We start from the raw sequence: 20,472 nt of genomic DNA, 5'->3' as shown, positions 1-20,472 counted from the left end.
GTCCCATACTCCGGTGTTAAAATACAGAAACAACAATAGATGACATCACAACTATGTTTTAATTAATAAGAAAGTGATTTTATACATTATCACCCTTTTATTTCATTTTAAGAAACCATTATTTACCAGATTTACCCTTAATTGACTATCTTTAAAAAGCAAGTCTTAAATATATTTCATCTAGTAACAGTAATGTAATTATTTAACCTTTAATAAGAAAATATGATGAAAATCTTATTCTTTTTTAGCCCACCATCATCAGATGGTGGGCTATTTAAATCGCCCTGCATCCGTGGTCCGTCGTCCGTCGTCTTCACATGGAGGTTACCCTTGGTCCCTAGTTGTGCCATACAGATTTTGAGGCTGATCGGAAAAACAAGATGGCCGCCAGGCAGCCATCTTTGATTTTGGCAGTTGAAGTTTGTTATCGATATTTCTTGAGAACTACTGAAGGGATTTTGTTCAAACTTCACATGGAGGTTACCCTTGGTCCCTAGTTGTGCCATACAGATTTTGAGGCTGACCGGAATAACAAGATGGCTGCCAGGCAGCCATCTTTGATTTTGGCAGTTGAAGTTTGTTATCGATATTTCTTGAGAACTACAGAAGGGATTTTGTTCAAACTTCACATGGAGGTTACCCTTGGTCCCTAGTTGTGCCATACAGATTTTGAGGCTGATCGGAAAAACAAGATGGCCGCCAGGCAGCCATCTTTGATTTTGGCAGTTGAAGTTTGTTATCGATATTTCTTGAGAACTACTGAAGGGATTTTGTTCAAACTTCACATGGAGGGTACCCTTGGTCCCTAGTAGTGCCATACAGATTTTGCGGCTGATCGGAAAAACAAGATGATAGTTAAGGTTTGATATCCCCATTTCTCAAAAAGTGCTGAAGGGATCTTTCTCAAATTTAATATGTAGGTTCCCCTAGGGCCCTTGTTGTGCATATTGCATTTTTAGACCAATCGGTGAACAAGATGGCCGCCAGGCCGCCATCTTGGATTTCGATAGTTAAAGTTTGTTATGGCTATTTCTCAGATAGTACTGAAGGGATCTGTCTCAAATTTCATATGTAGGTTCCCCTAGGGACCTTGTTGTGCATATTGCATTTTGGGACAGATCGGTTAACAAGATGGCCGCCAGGCAGCCATCTTGGATTTTGTTATTCTAAGTTTGTTATCGCTATTTCTCAGAAAGTACTGAAGGGATCTGTCTCAAAATTCATATGTAGGTTCCCCTAGGGCCCTAGTTGTGCATATTTTGATTTAGGACCGATCGGTCAACAAAATTGCTGCCAGGCAGCCATCTTGGATTTTTATATTCAAAGTTTGTTATCGCTATTTCACAGAAAGTATTGAATGGATCTTTCTCAAATTTCACATATATGTTTCCCTAGGGCCCTAGTTGTGCATATTGTGATTTAGGACCGATTGATCAACAAGATGGCCGCCAAGGAGTCATCTTGGATTTTGATAGTTGAAGTTTGTTACCGCTATTTCTCAAAAGGTACTGAAGCGATCTGTCTCAAATTTTATATGTAGTATGTTTGAAAAAGTTTAAAAAGTAGAGAAAAGATCCATCTTTCCTTTGTCAGATATAGATCATTCTTTGGTGGGCGCCAAGATCCCTCACGGATCTCTTGTTTAAAATGTGAATATTTTCCAAAATAATAATACATGTATGTATATCTATTCTGTTTACATTGATTTGTTATTCATTATAGCATAGCATCATATTTTAATTTTAACTTATTTTTTCAACTATAACTCAGTTTGAACTCAGAGTTACAAGTTTCTGTATTATCATCATTCACTGTAATGAAAATTAATAGTTTTGATGCATAAAACATGCGTCTGCTTGACTCAGTTCAGTCGACAGTCAAAAATCGTGGTCATTTCACTCAAAATTTGTTCCAGTTGGACGCTATGATAACTATTTACAATAGAATGGATATTACTATAACTGTAGATATTTGATATTGGTCAAATATACCCGTATTTAATCAGATATGGTCGTAGAATATTATGTTGATTAAGGAAACTTCTGAGCTGTTAGCTGATATTTAGTAAAACTGCAGCGCATGCCTGAAGCAGAATCTTATATTGTTTCAATATTCGTTTGAATACCAGCGATCAAATACATTTATGATGCGGATCGGATTAATTTCGCTAACAATCAAGTTTTTATTTACAACCAGATTCGAAGTTTGTAAGCTAACGGTACTAGCAGTACGTTTGTATCAGAAACTGGTGGGTGTAACAGTAGGCATACTAAACGCATGAGCTCGCTGTAATAGTCCAAGTCTTCCCAAATCGATTGTATCGAGTCAAATATTCTTTGAGAATCTCCCTTTGAACCATCAAAGACATTGGGGAATAATCAGACAAGTACAATGTATGAGGTACGTATAAAATGTGAAGCATGTGATAAAATATAGAGAACTCTTGACAATTATGGACTTCTGTACAATACACAACGTACGTTGCAATACACAGTGTAGTTATCTCCCTTAGTTCCGGATCTGTCTATAGGATTATCAAGGTATAGTGTTCCGGTTATCATTAAGAACCACAGTAACTGAATTATGGAAGGCGTATTTCACACGCCTCCATAAAAATAGTGGCATCAATGCTTAAATACCCATTAGTTCTCTGCCATTTTATAAAAAAAAATAAAAGCAAAATTGTTGATTACCTTTATGTGGCGGGCTATCATTAAACTTTCTTCCTGTTTTCTAATTAACTCTGCCAATCATGGTGTCACACATATATATACACAATCAACGAATCTTTAACGTGTAATTCCCTTGGTTAAAACATATGCTATCGCTATATATAAACTAAAAAATATTTCATTAAGTTATAAAACATATTTGTACACAGTCAAATGAGAATCAACATCAATTCATGTAAGTAACTTGATGTCAATACATTTGTCGTGAAATGGGGGATATAAATATAAAAAAGAAACATAAATCGTTTTTTTCCGCGGCTTTCTTAGATAGTCCTTTACCTGTTTGTTTGTTTTCCATAGTGTCACCTGTTAAAATGAATGACTACCTTGGAAAATTGACGTTCTTTTTCGGCACGAAGAAAGAAAATACGAACTATGAAACATAAACACTCTACACCACACGTTATGTAATTACATTGTAGTAGTTTTGATATGTTCACGACTTTCCATGTCTGGAGCAGACGTGGTGATATTAAATGAACGTTTCCTACGCCGACGTAGTATGATGATAAACACAATGATGGCGGTAATTGTACTACTCAGTCCTCCAACTGTCCCACCTATTGTCTTCTTGGTAGAATCACTGGACGCTGTAATACAAGTATTACAATTAATAACGAAATAAAGAATTATTTTCAGATATGTTGGTGATATGACCCAAGGATGCAATGCTTACAACAAAAACAAGATCAATGGTTTTCATGTAGAGAGTGTTTTAATAAAAATTAAATATATCTATATATTTTGAATAAATATAAATTCCAAAAGGTAGAAAGGTGTATGATGCAAATAAGTGCCAATTCTCAATCATAATATGCTTCTTATCATTTGAACTGGTTGTGACAGAAAAGAAATCCATGAATAATGGCATATTCCAATCAATACCACGACTGCTGTCATATTATTCGTTACAATAGAATAGGATAGAATATAAAATTTTAGTATATCACCTGGATTACTGTGACATTCCAGGTGTGTATGTGACCATTTGCCGTCTGCCATACAGAGGGCAGTAGTAGTGGTATTCCCGCTAGGTGTCTCTCCTTCCGGACATCCAAGTTGAACCAACGTGCCGTAATAACAATAAGTAATTACGGATGTATCGATGTTTTCTATGGTACAGTTAGAGGCATCACCAGTCCCAACGTAGCCGTCTTTGGCTGCTGTCGGTAAGATGCACCTGACTACAAAAAAGATGCACAAAAATAACCGACAAAGTCTTACAGAAACTGTAGATTTTTAAAATGCTATCAATTGTCATATTAAAATTACCCCATCATCAAGAAAAGGAACCCATGTTTTAGTGGGGTATTTCATAACACTTTTGTTTATGTATGTTTTCGTGAACAGATCATTGATGAGATTTTATGATTGCTTGAATGTGCTGTGTTTCTATGTGTCTAAAGGTTGCCGACCTACCACGTTGACAGGTGTGATTGTTGACATTCCATGTTTCTTTTACTCCACAAGTGGCATTCCCAGGACTACTAGGTTGTCTTCCCTCGTCACATAGTAGAAAGGCTGTATGCCCAAACGTTGTTCCGTTACTTTTCCACTGTCCATACGATACGTGGGGTAGAATTCCACAATCAACTAAATTATGATTTAAAAGGAATGGATTACATCCGTCTCTGATTTCCGATCAAATGATCCAAAACAAATGAAATACTGATTATCAAATACATCCATGTTTTACAATTTGACTGTTATCTCACGGGAAAACACGCTTTATATTTCCGTCAAGTGTCCTTTATTATGCCTTAAATATGCCTCTAAATTTTTTATTTGTGCTCAGATATTGGCTCATTACACCTGTTTCTAATCGCATTCATATAGTCTCAGGCGTATATAAAACAAGTATTTTATTTTCCGTTTTGACTCTTGGACTTATTACATGCATTTTCAATATAATTCTTATACATACATCCCAGCATGCTCTCTACTTATCTCTCTCATCTCATCCCAACTAACATCTCCTATATGTATCAACCACCATCTCACCATTTCATTTTAGTCATCCCGTCTCAGCCGCCATATCACTCCACCATCTCGTCTCAACCGCTATCTCACTTCTACCTTCTACCGCCATATTACTTCACCAACATCTCGTCTCTACCACCTCTCACTTCTACCACCATCTCGTCTGAACAACCTCTCACTTCTACCCTCATCTCGTCTCAACCGATATATCACGTTTACCATCATCTCGTCTTAACTACCGTTTCACCTCAACCACCTTCTCTCCTTTACAACTATCTCTTATCCACAACTACGATTTTATCTCGACCACCATCTTTTACATTTAAAATCTATACATTAAACTTTTATAAGTACATTTTAATCGCGAAGCGCTCAGAGCGCCAAGGTTTATCATCATTGCACGATGTTTTATTAATTTATTCTTTTAATCATCTTTTTAATTATTTTGTTCTTCATTTAAGTACATTGACATATTCTTTAATAATTTCATATCTCTGTATCGTTGTAACAGTAACTTTCTATCAAGATATATTTTGAATAGGAAACAGTAGAATAATTGTCAACTCTTCTGTTAGAAATATGATGTTTGTATATTGTATAGCCAATTAAGGACAAAAGAACATTAAATTCGCTGTAAGTCTGATCAGCAATCTTATAACCTATAACAATGAACATCATTTTCCTTAATTGTACATTGTAGTGATATTTTTCTAAAGATATATGGATTAAATTCCAAAGAGCATCTACACATCGACATTCAATAAAATAGTGTTGATAATCATCAAACATGTATCATCCTCAATAATATTCCATCTTTTAAGCAAAATTCCATTTGGAAGGATATCATTAAATAGTTTCCATTTGTATATTTTTTCATCATTCTCTATGATGTTATTATTGATAAATTCAAATAATCCATGATAAATCGAACCAGTATTTTCTAGTAGAAATATACCTTCCCACATACCTCTACAGTACGAAAGAGATTTCTTTTTTCTAATAAAAGTAGAATAAAGAAATTTATTATTCACATTTTGCAATTTAACACCAACACCTTTATCAAACACCAGTAGATCATAACATGTTTGTACAGTCGTACGTGCGTTATCTCCCTTCAGCTTTTTTTCCATTCTTTCGGAATAGCTTTCATTACCTGAATTACCTCACTTATCCAATTTCTTGTTTCTTTTAATTGTCGATAAATTTTCAATTCATCTATTCCGTCATTACCAATTACATGTGTATAACATTAATGAAGATTAGGTCAGATTCAATCCATGTATTGTAGATAAGGGAACTTCCATAAATTTTGAGGTATTTGTTTCCCCAAATGACCTCACTACAAATATCTTGATAATTATAATCAACGAGTGGTTTGTTACTTTCCCTAAGTTTCAACCACGATTGCAATATATTGATGTAAAATTTTGGAACATCATTTTTTGGAAGATTACGTATGTGTCCCGGAAACATTTGAAACAGTATTCTGGTTCCACCTAGTTTGTCTAAATAATAATTTGGAATCACTTTCCAAGACGAATCTTCAGTAGATAATAACCTTTTTATCCAGGATACATTTAAAACATCGATATGGGATTCAACATCCCGAATAAATAGACCACCTTCCGATTTATCTCCAATCATTACACTACGTTTAACACGCTCTGGTCCATCGTTCCAAATAAATCGATAAATCTTCCTTTCAATTTCCTTAATTTGATCGTTACTTATATATTGGACACTTAATAAGTACGTAATTTGTGGTTTCAATGAAGACTGCACCACAACAGATTTTCCTAACATAGACAGATTTCTTTTTTTTTCCAATTTTTAATTAGGGCATCAATACTTGTTATTTTGTCTGCCCAATTAAGATTTGAACATACCTTTAAGTTTGTACCAAAGTGTATACCTAACGACTTGATTTGCGTAACCCAGTTTATACCCATGAATGTATTTTATTTTTTATTTTTGTAACATCCCATGTATAACCCCTACGTTTTAGATTTGTTTCATTTTAAACCAGATACTTTCCCAAACTGTTCAACAATATCTAATGCTCTATTGATGTCTATATACTTCAGAAATAACGTAGTGTCGTCGGCTAGTTGAGAGATTATTATTTTCCTACTTTGTATTTTGATACCACTAATGTTTGCATCAGTTTTCATTTTCTGAGCCAGTACTTCCGTTGCTAGGACGAAGGTCAAACATGAGAGGGGACAACCTTGCCGGATACCACGTGACACTACGTAACTTCCGGTTAACCAGTTATTATTTTTAACACAGCCTTTGATATTGGTATGTAACACCTTAACCCATTTAATAAAAGATTGGCCAAAACCAAACTTATCTAAACATCCAAACATAAAATCCCACTCTATCGTATCAAACGCTTTAGTGAAATCTAAAAAGAGCAAACACGAATCAATATTAAATTTCTCGGAATAATCTATAATGTCCTGAATTTGTCTTATGTTATAACCAATAAATCTGTTTTTAATATATCCGTTTTGATCTGTACTTAATAGGCGTTGCATCAGTGGTTTAAGTCTTGTTGCCAATACATAAGCCGCTATTTCATAATCTAGATTTAACAGAGTAATTGGTCTCCAATTTTGTAGCAATTTTGGGTCAGTCTTCTTATAAATGAGAGTTACAACTCCAAGTTTCTGCGTATTACTTAACTCACCCTTCCTGAATCCGTCATTTAGAGACTCCAAAACGATATTTGCGATGTCATTCCAAAAAGTTTTATAAAATTCACCAGTAAGACCATCACTACCAGGACTTTTATTCAACTTCAAGTTCTTCACTGCGGCTGTACGTTCCTCTAATTTCAACTCACCTTCACATGATAACTTTTCGTGGTCCGATAACGTATAATTAACATCACAGCTATCAATGTACGTAGTTATCTCCCTTTTATCAATACATGAACTGCTATAGAGATTTGAATAAAACAATTTAATTTCTTTTAATATTTTCTCGGGGTCACTTACAACATCATCACCCTGCCTGATACTTGTTATTTTATTTTTCGTTTGCCTTTGTCTTTCCATCCCTAAAAAATATTTCGTATTTTTCTCCCCATTTTCCACCCATGCTACCCTTGATCTTACCTGTGCTCCTCTGGCTTTTTCCTCATAAAGAGATTCTAAGTTTCTCCCTAATTCCGATATTCTTTCTTTCAGCATTTCATTTGAACTCTGATCGTTTTGTATTTCTAGATCAGCTTGCTGTTTCTCCATGTGCCGTATCTTTACTGAACCACTTTTACTTTTATTCCTACAGTAATCTATTGTCTTATCTTTGATATTTACTTTACAGTAATCCCAAAACTGAGCCTCCTCCATTTTTAGCATGGTCTGCTCTTCTTTTAAATCTTTTATCACTTTTCTTACCATTGTTTTATAACCAACTTCCTGTAATAAACTGTTATTTAATTTCCATATCCCCATGACCTGGGCGTTTGCATTATGCTGTATTTTAAGAGATGCCGCTAAATGGTCAGTATACTTAATTTGAGCAGGACGAATGTCACAGGAGACAATGTTGCCCAGGTTCTCTGAAATCAAAAACACATCTATACGGCTAGCCTCACCTGTCTCTAAAACTTATAGTATAAAGTGGGAGTCGATCACTTAAAGCCAAATTAGATCCACCAAAAGCTTAAAGCATGAATGGGAAGATAATATATATGAAAACTATCAGAGTAGTTACTTTCATCACATTTTTGTCCTGTGCTTAACCACTGTCCATCAGCTCCACAGCTGACCGTGTCATTTCCAATAAGGTTACTCCCGACATTACACCTGAGATGGAGTAGGGAACCATATGTGTACTCTCCACCAGTCCACATACCATTGTGTGCAGGGTGTGGGGGACCGCAGATAACTGTAATCATAAACAATAACTGAAACGAATGTCACAAATGTTAATACATGTACATCCATTATTTAAGGAATTATTTTTTATTGTTTGTTGTTTACTGGTGTGTAAAATGCATTTTTTTGTACAGATATTTTAAATGAATCGCGTTAGCGCGTCATGTTGAAATATCTGTACAAAAATGCAGTTTACACACCAGTAAACAACAAACAATGAAAATCATTCCTTATATTTACATTTCGATCGATCATTCCATTAAAAAGGAAGCATTCAAATACAATAAAACTATGGGTTTTTTTCAACATTATACGACTGTTGAAACAGCCGGTCAATTGATGGAATCCCGGAACAGCTGGCTTCAATTTCGCGGGAAATGTTGTCAAATTCAGAGGGTCCACAAAATACAGTTCCACATTAACTTTATCTTTATTCATCCCATTTATACAATATTTGTTAAATATTTTATTTGCTGAGATTTAATGAACGATTTACATTACATTCATACATGCAATATATTGAATATTTGTCAAACAGATACAAATAGGCCTAATCGGATGCGGATTCACAATACTTGCGGAAGTCAGTGTTCCGGTGCGTGTGTTCTTGCGCCGTAACCACTGCGTTTACACAAGTGTAAACGATTCGCAGTTGGTAAGGTTATATAGCAAAGAGAAAACGAAAATGTAAATATCAATAATATGAGATAACAACCTGCTTCATATATTACATCTCAATGCGACATTAAACACTTTAATATTTGTTAAAACTTGTGCTGATAAATGCTTTGTTGAAAGGGCTCAAGACTCCTTATAACAAACAGCTAGATATTTTAAGAATACCTACACATGTAGATGTGTTAAAAGTTCTCTATGTTTAAGTCCCCGTCAATCATGTTACCATGGTAATAAGAGAAGACAAAGAGGCAAAACAAATAGCACAAAGAAACGTGATTGTTTCCATAGCCTTACAAGATATCGATTAAAATATATCATTTTCGAGTGTGTACACTAGATTAGACCATGACTATGCCATCACGATATATGATATTAACTCGTACCCAGATCACAGGCGAGAGAACTTATATTCCATTTGCCACTTAGTCCACAAGTGACGTTAGATACATTAGCGGATTGTCTCCCCTCCTCACAAACCAGCTCAGCAGTGTGGCCGAATGTTGTCATGGTAACATTCCAATGACCGTGTGCTATCGTAGGCAAGTGTCCACAATCAACTGGAAGAAAACTTGTTTAGTTGTTTTTGTCTTTATAATTTATTGGTTTTTTCCTACCACAATACGTCGTGTTATTACACTCTCAGACCATTGTATGAATGTACTGGGTGTTGGATAAATATATTGATATTTCTTTAGTGGAATAACACCTTCCGGTCTTTTGATTGGTCGAGATTCTTGTTCGATTACTAGTAGCGGTTTTCCTCATGTGTCTCTTTATTTCATTATTTGTCTCTTTAACATCATAACATGAACAATATATTGACATCGACGCTCAAAGAAGTCTAGTGATAATTTCAACAAATATGGTTTTAACTTTCAATTTTATAGTAAATTATGGTCTGTCATTTAAACTTATAGGTTTGATTTTAATCACTGTTCCTTCTGACCATACAAGCATACTAGATGATCGTACACACGAGTGTTATACTTCTACGATGATACTTGTAATCCTATGTATATGATGAGTTTCAAGGGTAAATCAAGGATTTATAAGTCATCTACGTCTTTAGAAAAATAACGCAACCATAAATAAACAAAGCGAATTAAGGTGAACACATTCATATAATAGTGTCGGGTTACCATTGAGAGCGCACGTAAACATCTCTGCATTCTATTTATTGACCATGTTTTCATTAATTTTCTTGATGCATTATTAACATACTCAGGGTACAAACTTGCGTGTCCATTTCCCATGTTCCATTGACCCCACACTGAGCATGCGTATTACCCACAGTTTCCGATCCCTCGTCACACTCCAATAGAGCGGAATGTCCAAACGTCGTCCCATTGGTCACCCAGTGTCCTCTTGACAGGGCGGGGGGAGGTCCACAATCAACTTCAAAGGAGGACATACAGGTTAATGCGATGTTTATTGATGGACAGATATGTTGAATTTATATCCATGTTCCCTACAGGTTCTGAGCATTATGGAGTAATTTCCAGCTCATAACTATATATTACATAAAATCTTTAAATTACTTACTGTGGTGACCATTTGTGAATTTTTAAGGAATCATCAGTATTAGACTTTTGCATTAATGTAAACATGTAAATTAGTACAGAAACGCAACGTTATTAAATATTTACTGTACAGTATATTCTGCTCTTTTTCCGGTTAGTGGATCCGAAGGAGAATCAGTATCAGAAACATCACATACCTTTCACACAGGTTTGTCCGTAGGGATTCCATCTGCCTATATTATCACATGTCATTATGCCCGAACCATTTAAATTCGATCCAACATCACAATGTAGAGTGGCTTTAGTCCCGACTGCAAAGGTAGACGCCATCCAACGTCCAGACGGAATGACCGGAAGTGTTCCACACCGGACTACGAATCAAAAATGACAACAAAGGTTTTACATTTTATCATATTTTAACAATATGTCTTTTATGAATATTATTCAGGAAGAATGAATATAATTTAAACATAATTTAAGGATATTCTTTCATACTCTCTATGCAAGCATCAGTGCTGTTCTCCCAAGTTCCATCTGCCGTACAGGATATGACGTCAGAACGGCTTGGTCGTCTACCAAACTCACATTGGAGAACTGCAGTAGAATTGACTGTCAAACCGGTTGAATTCCAGTAACCATAGGCTACATCGATAGGATGGCTGCATACAATAGCTGTAACGAATTCATAAAAGTAAACCCCATTAACATGAAATATAAATACAGAATTACATTTTATAAAAACAAGAGATCCCAGAGGGATCTTGGCACCTACCAAAAAATGATCTATGACTGACATTGGAAAGAGGGATCTTTTCTCTGCTTTTCAAACTTTTTCAAACATTCTACATATAAAATTTGAGACAGGTCGCTTCAGTACTTTCTGAAAAAAATTGCGGTAACAAACTTCAATTATCAAAATCCAAGATGGTGACTCTGCATATGAAACGATCAAAATCCAAGATGGTAGTCGGTCGGCCATCTTGTTAACCGATCAGCTCTAAAATGCGATATGCACAACTAGGGCCCTAGAGGAACATACAGATTTAATCTGAGAAAATCCCATCAGGACTTTTGTGAAATAGTGGTAATAAAAATTAAATTATTAAAATCCAAGATGGCAACCTGTCGGCCATCTTGTTCACCGATCAGTTCAAAAATGCCATATGCACAACTAAAGCTTTAGGGGAACCTACATATAAAATTTGAAACAGATCCCTTCAAGACTTTTTATGAAATAGCGGTAGCAATCTTCAATTATCAAAATTTAAGATGGCGGCCTGTCGGCATTCCTGTCCATCGATCGGTCCCAAAATGCAATTTGCTAGACTAGAACGTTAGGGGAACCTGCACATGAATTATGAGACGGATCCCTTCCGTACTTTCTAAGAATTAGCAGTAACAAACCTTAACTATCAAAATTCCGGTCGGCCATCTTTTTGACTGATCTGTCCCAAAATGTAACATGCACAAGTAGGGTACAAGGGGAACTTACATATGAAATTTGAGAAAGATTCCTACGGTACTTTCTGAACTTACATATGAAATTTGAGAAAGATTCCTTCAGTATTTCTGTGAAAAAGCGGTAACAAACTTTAACTATTAAAATCCAAGATGTGTACCTGGCGGCCATTTTGTTGACGAATCTGTCTCTAAATGCAATATGCACAACAAGGGTTCTAGGGAAACCTACATATGAAATTTGAAAAAAAGTCCCTGAAGTATTTTCTGAGAAATAGCGGTAACAAGAATTGTTAACGGATGCACGGACAGAGGGACGAACGGAAGAAAAGACAACGTACCACGGACGAAAGGCGATTTGAATAGCACACCATCTGATGATGGTAGGCTAAAAAAACTGTCGCCTTTATTCTATCGTGAAAATCTTATCATTAAGACAAGCTAAATATTCGTAAATATAAATTTCCCTCTCAAAGTCCTCGTTGATAAGTTACATGTTTTTTGTGGTGTGACGACTAGTAAATATATAAGCAGAAACTGAAAAGCCAGTGAAAACTTATTGTCGCAGACTTATAAAACCAACATGTTAATCAAATGTAGTTGAAAGACGAAAATGAAATGTACATATTGTTATAATAAACAATGAAAATAAAGACTGTTTTTTATCCACTTGTACCACAGAAATTAAACGTAAGTCGCTTGTAAACCTAATAGGAAATGTGTCGGTTTTAATGCAATAATTCATCACTAAAGCTACACGTCCGCTGGGATACATCCTCGATATTCCAGGGGTTCCGATCACTTACGATCTCTACACCCCTGGACTATCTCATAGTGAAATTGAAGGCAGCTCAGCGGAAAACATTTGACCAATCACAGGCTAGCAAAGATTTACTTTGAAGACTACAGAGAGAGCGACGCCTAACATCAAAGCCACACAGTCAACCACAGTGTACCGTTATACGGCTCTTTTGATGTACATCAAATGACTAAATTACCTGTTCTATTCTGTGTCCTCCAGTTTTACTATGAGATAGTCCAGGGGTGTAGATATCGTAAGTGATCGAAACCCCTGGAATATCGAGGATGGCTGGGATATTGTAATAAAAAATCTCTGACCTGGTTCCGCTTGTAATTGAATATTTTTGAATGTCTGAGTAGCGGCCCTTGTTGCACCAGCAATATCTGCCCTTCCCGTGGTATGGTAGTCATAGAGACAAAATTCATCGTCTCCACATATAGTCCATGCTTCCGGAGTAAACGTTTGGGAAGGCTCAGGGAAGATAGGAGTGAACGCCTCGTTCTGGAAGGTTGAATAGTTCTTTCCTATAGGGTATGTGAAGAGAGAATCCCGTTTCTTAACTCTCCCTGAAACAATATACAGCACTGTAAAAACAATAACACATTCCATCGCTTTCCATCGAAAACGGTCAAGGGGTACTTCTAATGGTAAAACGAGTAACCGTGTAAACAATGCAAGCTATCTTCAAAATTACTCTCAAAGACTGGTATTCGATAGGGAAAACATATAATAATCGTATTTGTTCACAAATCAAGTCTTTTAACTGTCACAGGATTTACCATTCCAGTCATATGGGAATGTTTTGAGACACAACAAACTTCGATATTGTGATTGACATTCGATACAAATAAGTATTCCCTATTTATGAATATTACATATTCACGATTGCATTTTTTTCATTATGAATGTACTATCATAAAATATTGCAAAGGGCACGCAAGCAGATATGTTAATATATTTAAAGATACATACATGTCAGCCCGAACATCTGGTGAATAATCCTCGCGGTACTGTTAGGAGATATCTTATGTCCATCGTCTGTAGTCAAGTCATCATCAGGATCACCGTTAAAGTTTCCCAAAAGTCCTGTTATATTTCCTGAATCAAAAACATCAAAACGTTAAACGTATGCTGCATTCGTACGAAATAAACTTCATTATATTGAGGGTACTATATCCGTCAACACAGTTCAGTTTGCATAAATCTCTCTGCAGCTGTTAATACATTTATGAAAATGATGAAATAGTACAGAAATATATCATTACTAAAAGTTCGTTAATGTTAAAAGGTGGGGTTGCAAAATTCGCCAACGCTTCGATGTTTTCTCCTTATTTTGCAATGTTAAAGGTCTAGGTACATAACTACTTTATATGTGCTTTTTATCTATTTTGTATTTTTAAAAGCTCATTAAGGGCCGAAAATGGTGTATTCTAGCAATATTTTGGGTATGTGGCAAGAGGACCCCTTGTGTCCAACTTCTGAACGTATTTCTTATTTTTTTTATTATGTTTGTTAATAAAAGATACATTCTTTATTTCATACCAATTTGTAATGATATTTACTAATTATTTTTACAACAAAGTGATTTTCAAGCAAAAAAGAAATAAACAATTCTTTAGCAGGATGAAAATTGAGGATATTTACTTTGCTGGGAATATTTGGAATGTTATCGATTTTTTCCACACTTTTAAACCATTTTAAAAACATGCTATATGTATATTCTTATAACAGATACTTTTTTTTTTTGCTAAATTGAAATCCGGCAAAATAGCATTTTATATAATTTAATAAAACAACATTTAGTGATAGAATTTTATAAACTAACATATATACTCAAAAATTAGTGCATTTTTATTCTTGCATTTTTCCTAACAGTACAAATGAGCCAAACAACTGTATATGCTCTTGGGTGAAACAAATAGTTTTTTTAACATCAGAAATCAAATAATTATTATAGAGAAATATATTTTTGGCAAAAAACTCAAAATATACAAATTGAGTTTATCCATCTCTCTTATGTAGATAAAACCATTTCAAATTGAATTGAAAATGATTAAAGAGATGGAAACAGTTACATTTGGTTTTCAAATAAAATAAGTTTAATCTAAAAAAAACCAATACCGGCACCACAAAAGCTACAATCTTAATTTTGACCAATCAGGGGGCCTTTATTTCGTTACAATGACAAAATGTATTTCAAACTGTTACTATCTCATTCAGCATACCCCATAACCCATATGTACCAATTTTCACTTATATCTAATAATATCTAAATTTCAACCAATCAGAGACCTCCATTTTGTTTCCATGGCTACCAATTTTTTGAAAGTGATACCATGTTATCCAGCATACTTCATAAATCCTATATCCCAATTTTCATTCAAATATATTAATATCTAAATTCCAACCAATCAGAGGCCTCCATTTTGTTTCCATGACAACCAATCTTTTTGAAAGTGATACCATGTTATTCAGCATACATGTTAACCTTTATATACCAATCTCCGCTTAACTCTGACCTTAGTTAAATTTCAGCCAATCAGAGAACTACGTTATGTTACCATGGCAACCAATACTTTCAAAGGTGTTATCATGATATCTAGCATGTTAAATTATTAATGTACACTAATTTTCACTTACATCGGACTCTGGACTCGTTAACTAGAAATGTATAGCTAGGTATTTTAAAAAAAGAAGTTGTCCGTTGCTACCTGATCTCTCTATTTTCAAGTCACTCAAAAATCATTTTCTCGGATTTAAATTTCGAAATTAATCAACACATAGATAGAAAATGTCATGAGAATATATTTAATGGGGGTAAAATTGTGGACAAAACCCGGGTGAAATGAGATGACAAAGAGCAATGTTTCGTTTTCGGTTTTTTTTTTTTTTCCAAATTCGATCTACTCAAATGACGTTTAACATTAGCTTGAACACCACCTTTGTATCATTAAGTCCTAATTCCATATTTTGTTTTCATATACGACCTTAATTCATTAATGGCGACGAGGCATAATGATCGAAGATGCATACCTTGTAAGCTGTCTGATCCTGACACCACGACAACGTTAAGGAGAGAAGGATACGCCAGGATACGAAACGCAAGTCTGGGTTCAGTGAATATCACGTTGATCTGCTTTAATGATCCATCTGTACTATTCAGTTCAGACATCGTTGTTGAAACACCTAAATGGAAAGGCTAGCATAAGTTATACCTATCTTGTTTGTTTGTTTGTTTGTTTGATTAAGTAACGTCCTATTAACAGCTAAGGTCATGCAAGGACGGCCTCCCCTGTATGCGGTGTGTTACGTGTATGTTCATGTTGTGTCTTCTTGTATAGTGGAACTGTTGTCCTTTTTATAGTGCTATAACACTGAAGCATGCCGCCGAAGGCACCAAGCAACACACTCCACCCGGTCACATTATACTGACAACGGGCGGACCAGTCGTCCCACTCCCTGTATGTTGAGCGCTAAGCCGGAGCAGAAACTATCACTTTTATAGACTTTGGTGTGTCTCGGCCAGGGGACAGAACCCAGAGCCTTCCTCACAGGGGCGAACGCTCAACTCAAAGCCAAAAATGAGGCGGTGCCAAGGGAGGCATTAAGAAGGATAAAGTTAGGAAGAAGAGAAAAGATAAGATCCTAAATTTAGTCGCCTTTTACGAAATAAGCTGTCAAAGGTATGTGATGGTTCGATCCTTTGATGATAAGATGTTGGTCGGTGAATGGTTTGGGGATTATCTAGGTCTGTGTGTTTGAACGCATCTTTTCGTAAATTTCCTGACACAATTCTCAGAAATAAACACCAGTTTCGATTCATATATATATATATATATATGCAGCGCCGTGTGTTTATAGCACACGGTTAATATTTTTCCATACTTAATAAAATGATAAATGTCAAGCTTAAAATTCGATAAAATATTTTCAGGCTGATGTCGTGTAATGTAACAATTACCGATAAAGTGTTGAGATCTATAATTGGTAAAGTCCAGTATTTCTCCATTAATGAGGACATCTGCCACCCTGATGGAATTCAGCCGAACCTCTACAGTATCAGACATGTTGTATCGTTTGGCTGAGAAAGAGGTTATCACACTCGCCTTTCGCAAAGCACCTGAAGAACACATTGGAAAAAGTAACAGCATTATCTATGATATTCTGGTAGCTATATAGGCAAGATTTTATTATCATATGATCGGACACAAAACAAACAAGATGCAACACAGATGTAAGATGTGTCGTGGCCGTGTCTTATTAATTAAAAATACGGAGATGTCATGAGGAATGAAGAGTTTGGTGTCATACATACCGTCCGGTCCAGCCACCTGTTCCATTCGGACTTGTGCGGAGAATGTATCATTGACGTTTTTCAGCAGTACGAATTCTCCGACGCCATTGAACGTATATGATAAACCGTCTAGTGAAGTAAAGTGAGGGTCGCCGCTCAGGCGTGCTATGTGTGAAGGTGGACGAAACAGACACAATGGATTAATAGCCGTAAGATCAAAACAAATCTGCAAAATTAGGATATGATCGTTATAATTACTATGTGGAAGTTGTTTATGAAATACTAGGGAGATTATAGTTCCACTAGACATGTATTCCTCTGAGTATGTCTAATTTGTCTAAAAATATTCAGGAGTAAAAACAATTTCTTATGAAAATCAACCCCTGCATGAGGAACGTTAGAACTGTACCTGCTGCCCTCGTTGCATGATTGTAAAAGACGGACTTCATTTGGGATTTTATCTTTTTTCTTCTTCCAAACTGACTTTCTTCTTCCTTACAGCTACCATGTTACCTTGACACCACCTCAGTTTTGGCATTGAGTTGAGTGACCGATACACACCATAGTTTAAAAAAGTGACAGTTTTTGTTCCTGCTTAGCATTCAGCATAAAGATAGTAGAAAACTGGTTCATCCGTTGTCAGTATTATATGACCGTTTGTTACACTATTGCAAAGAGCCACAACATGAATATAGCACAGCTTGCCAAAAAATAGTACATTATACATTCACATACGCAACAAATAGCATGCCGGAGAGTTCGTCCTTAAATGACACTAATGATAATCGGAGCCCACTCAACCAACCAACCTAATTATTAAATCTATGGACATAAGTGGGTGCTACACTGTATGGAAACTTACCAGGCCTAATTGGTTGGTAGGTTTTACAGTCTCCCTGTGGACGGCGCTTAAGGAACATGTCACACAGACGTAACCCTGCTGTATCCCGTATGTAAGTACAGCAGTGCAAGTAGGGAGACGTGTCGTATAGCAGGTTCGATAAGTAAGGTACACTGTCAGCTCCCCCAAGGTAGTGGAACCGATGAGCAGTACCACCTCCAGACAAAGACTTGGCATCCATCAGGTTACCCAGGAAGTCATAACAACACAAACGTCCGGACCCGTGAGGACTGCAACAAAACCATTCACATATCAGGTATTTGTCAATGTGTAAGGGTATCCCAATGCGAGATTTAAAAATAAAACACTAACATTGTCGACAGTCTTGTGAACTACATCAAATATTGATGTAAACACAAAACCATAACTTAACAACATGTATTCAAGAGGGAATTCACCGACAACGCACGCCAATCATATCAATAGACAAGGTCAAAACCTCAAGAGCGTGAAACAGACCCAATGCGGTATAACCAAACTTCGTTTTACGAAACAAAACTTTCTTACCGGATCATAATATTGATGCTGAAATTAAACAATATCATGACAAAAAATTAGTGTGTGGTTGTCTTTCAATGTTATATTTGCGGTCCCAATTTTCCTTCCTAAAAGCACTAAAAATGAAATTATTGACTCTGATGATAAAATCCTTTCGTACATAGTTGTATTTTTTCTTCTTTATTTTTCTAGCACTCATAATAGCGAATTAAACTTTGTACATATAGACATATGATTGAAACAATACATACATACATACATTATAACTTTTATTTAAAGATAATTTTGAAACACAATAAAGGTTCATTTCTGATAAAACATGCTTTGTAAATAATATCTAAATTTCACTATAAATATTTAAGTGTATTTGAGTATTTACCAGCTAGACAAAAAAGTTCATTTTGAAATACACAGTACAGTAAACAACCCCTTATCTAATTTAATATAATTCAAATTTGTTGTAATGTTTCATATATGTTGGAAACCACATCAACAGGAACTGTTTTCTTTTGTTGGAATTTGCAATAAAGCCAAAGTTCATTGTAAATCTGTCTCTTAATAAGGAATTTTGAATGTTCCACGTTTATTTGTTTGTTGTTGTGTTTTACATGATTTCGATTCTTCCAAATTATCAATTTCATAATACAAATAACTTGGTTTACCAAGACAGAAAAGTCATTTCTACCTTAGTAGCCGAGAGTTACATTTTCTTCAATGTGTAGTATTTCGGTAGTGTACTTAGGTGTAATATCTTTCATTAAGGCTTTTACATACTTTAAAATACGTTTTGTATATTCACATTTAAAAAAAATGAGATATTTTCATTTTCTCTTTTACAAAAATGACATTTCCAATCAGAATTTCCAAATTTACGTATTTTCATATCTATATAAAGAATTTGATGTATACACTCCCTTTGAAATTCTTTTATTTTTAGACCAGACAATATATTAAAACATTTCTGTCACACATTAATCCATGAAATATGGTATAGATTTTTCCAATTTGGGTTCTACTTGATCTATCAACTTCTCGATTATAATGCTCAGTTTCAGTTTTCTATATTCGACAACACTGGTATCCCTATCTACTATTCTTAATGCAGTGTCAATAAAAGGGTTGTCACTAAAGGTAATTTCCCTTTTAAGTAATCTTTTATATTATAAGGCGGATTTAATCCTTGTTAATTCAGAAATACATTTTCTCTTATCAGTAAGTTTTTCGTATATTTCGTAGTTGTCTTTAATTTTTTTATGATGTGTATCCCATATGCCTCCGATTAAATGTACTATTAAATTGAATCATGTGGTTGCCAAATAGTTCTTGTAATTTTAAATCATTAATGTTCTTGGCTTATCGGTTTTTAATAATTTTGACCAAGATGCTAAGAGATTTCTGTAAAAAATAGATATTCATGACAGATTTAAAGAGTTGGTATCTGAACAAATGTATCGATATGAAATTTGCCATCTAGTGATTTCAGCCAGTGTTTATCTGTTGCATTCCAAGTAGTTATTTCGCCGTGTATAATTTCATAAATCAATTTTATTTGTTTTGCTCGAGTAAACAGTGTGATATTTGTAATATCGAATCCCCCTTTAGATTGGTTTGAGCAGATTACTTCTCGTTTTATCATTTCTAGTTTTCCATCCCATATAAATTTCCAGATAATTGAGTTCAAGTCTTTCAAATTTTTTTTTCAGGAATACCACGGGCTTCTAT

General features: G+C 35.1%; 1 protein-coding gene across 2 annotated transcripts in view; it reads right to left on the bottom strand.

Moving 5' to 3' along the window:
* Window positions 1-1,338: 1,338 nt before the first annotated feature.
* The window catches only part of LOC138319166 (protein mesh-like), a 33,574-nt gene continuing 14,440 nt past the window's right edge, over window positions 1,339-20,472 (bottom strand). The window contains exons 9-22 of one of the 2 annotated variants that reach the window (XM_069262108.1): window positions 18,214-18,482; window positions 17,373-17,516; window positions 17,019-17,177; window positions 16,091-16,243; window positions 14,030-14,155; window positions 13,375-13,623; window positions 11,293-11,469; window positions 10,995-11,168; window positions 10,565-10,672; window positions 9,661-9,834; window positions 8,436-8,609; window positions 4,152-4,325; window positions 3,683-3,916; window positions 1,339-3,322 (exon numbers count right to left, since the gene is read on the bottom strand). In XM_069262108.1, coding sequence (XP_069118209.1) covers window positions 3,144-3,322; window positions 3,683-3,916; window positions 4,152-4,325; window positions 8,436-8,609; window positions 9,661-9,834; window positions 10,565-10,672; window positions 10,995-11,168; window positions 11,293-11,469; window positions 13,375-13,623; window positions 14,030-14,155; window positions 16,091-16,243; window positions 17,019-17,177; window positions 17,373-17,516; window positions 18,214-18,482 — 2,494 coding nt within the window. In that variant the 3' untranslated portion in view covers window positions 1,339-3,143. Of the gene's footprint in view, window positions 3,323-3,682; window positions 3,917-4,151; window positions 4,326-8,435; window positions 8,610-9,660; window positions 9,835-10,498; window positions 10,673-10,994; window positions 11,169-11,292; window positions 11,470-13,374; window positions 13,624-14,029; window positions 14,156-16,090; window positions 16,244-17,018; window positions 17,178-17,372; window positions 17,517-18,213; window positions 18,483-20,472 lie in introns of both variants that reach the window. The other variant, XM_069262107.1, reaches the window with a different exon arrangement.

Source organism: Argopecten irradians, chromosome 3 (genome assembly GCF_041381155.1).
Source record: "Argopecten irradians isolate NY chromosome 3, Ai_NY, whole genome shotgun sequence".
NCBI classification, from domain to species: Eukaryota; Metazoa; Mollusca; class Bivalvia; order Pectinida; family Pectinidae; genus Argopecten; species Argopecten irradians.
This window is presented reverse-complemented; position numbering and strand designations above follow the sequence as displayed.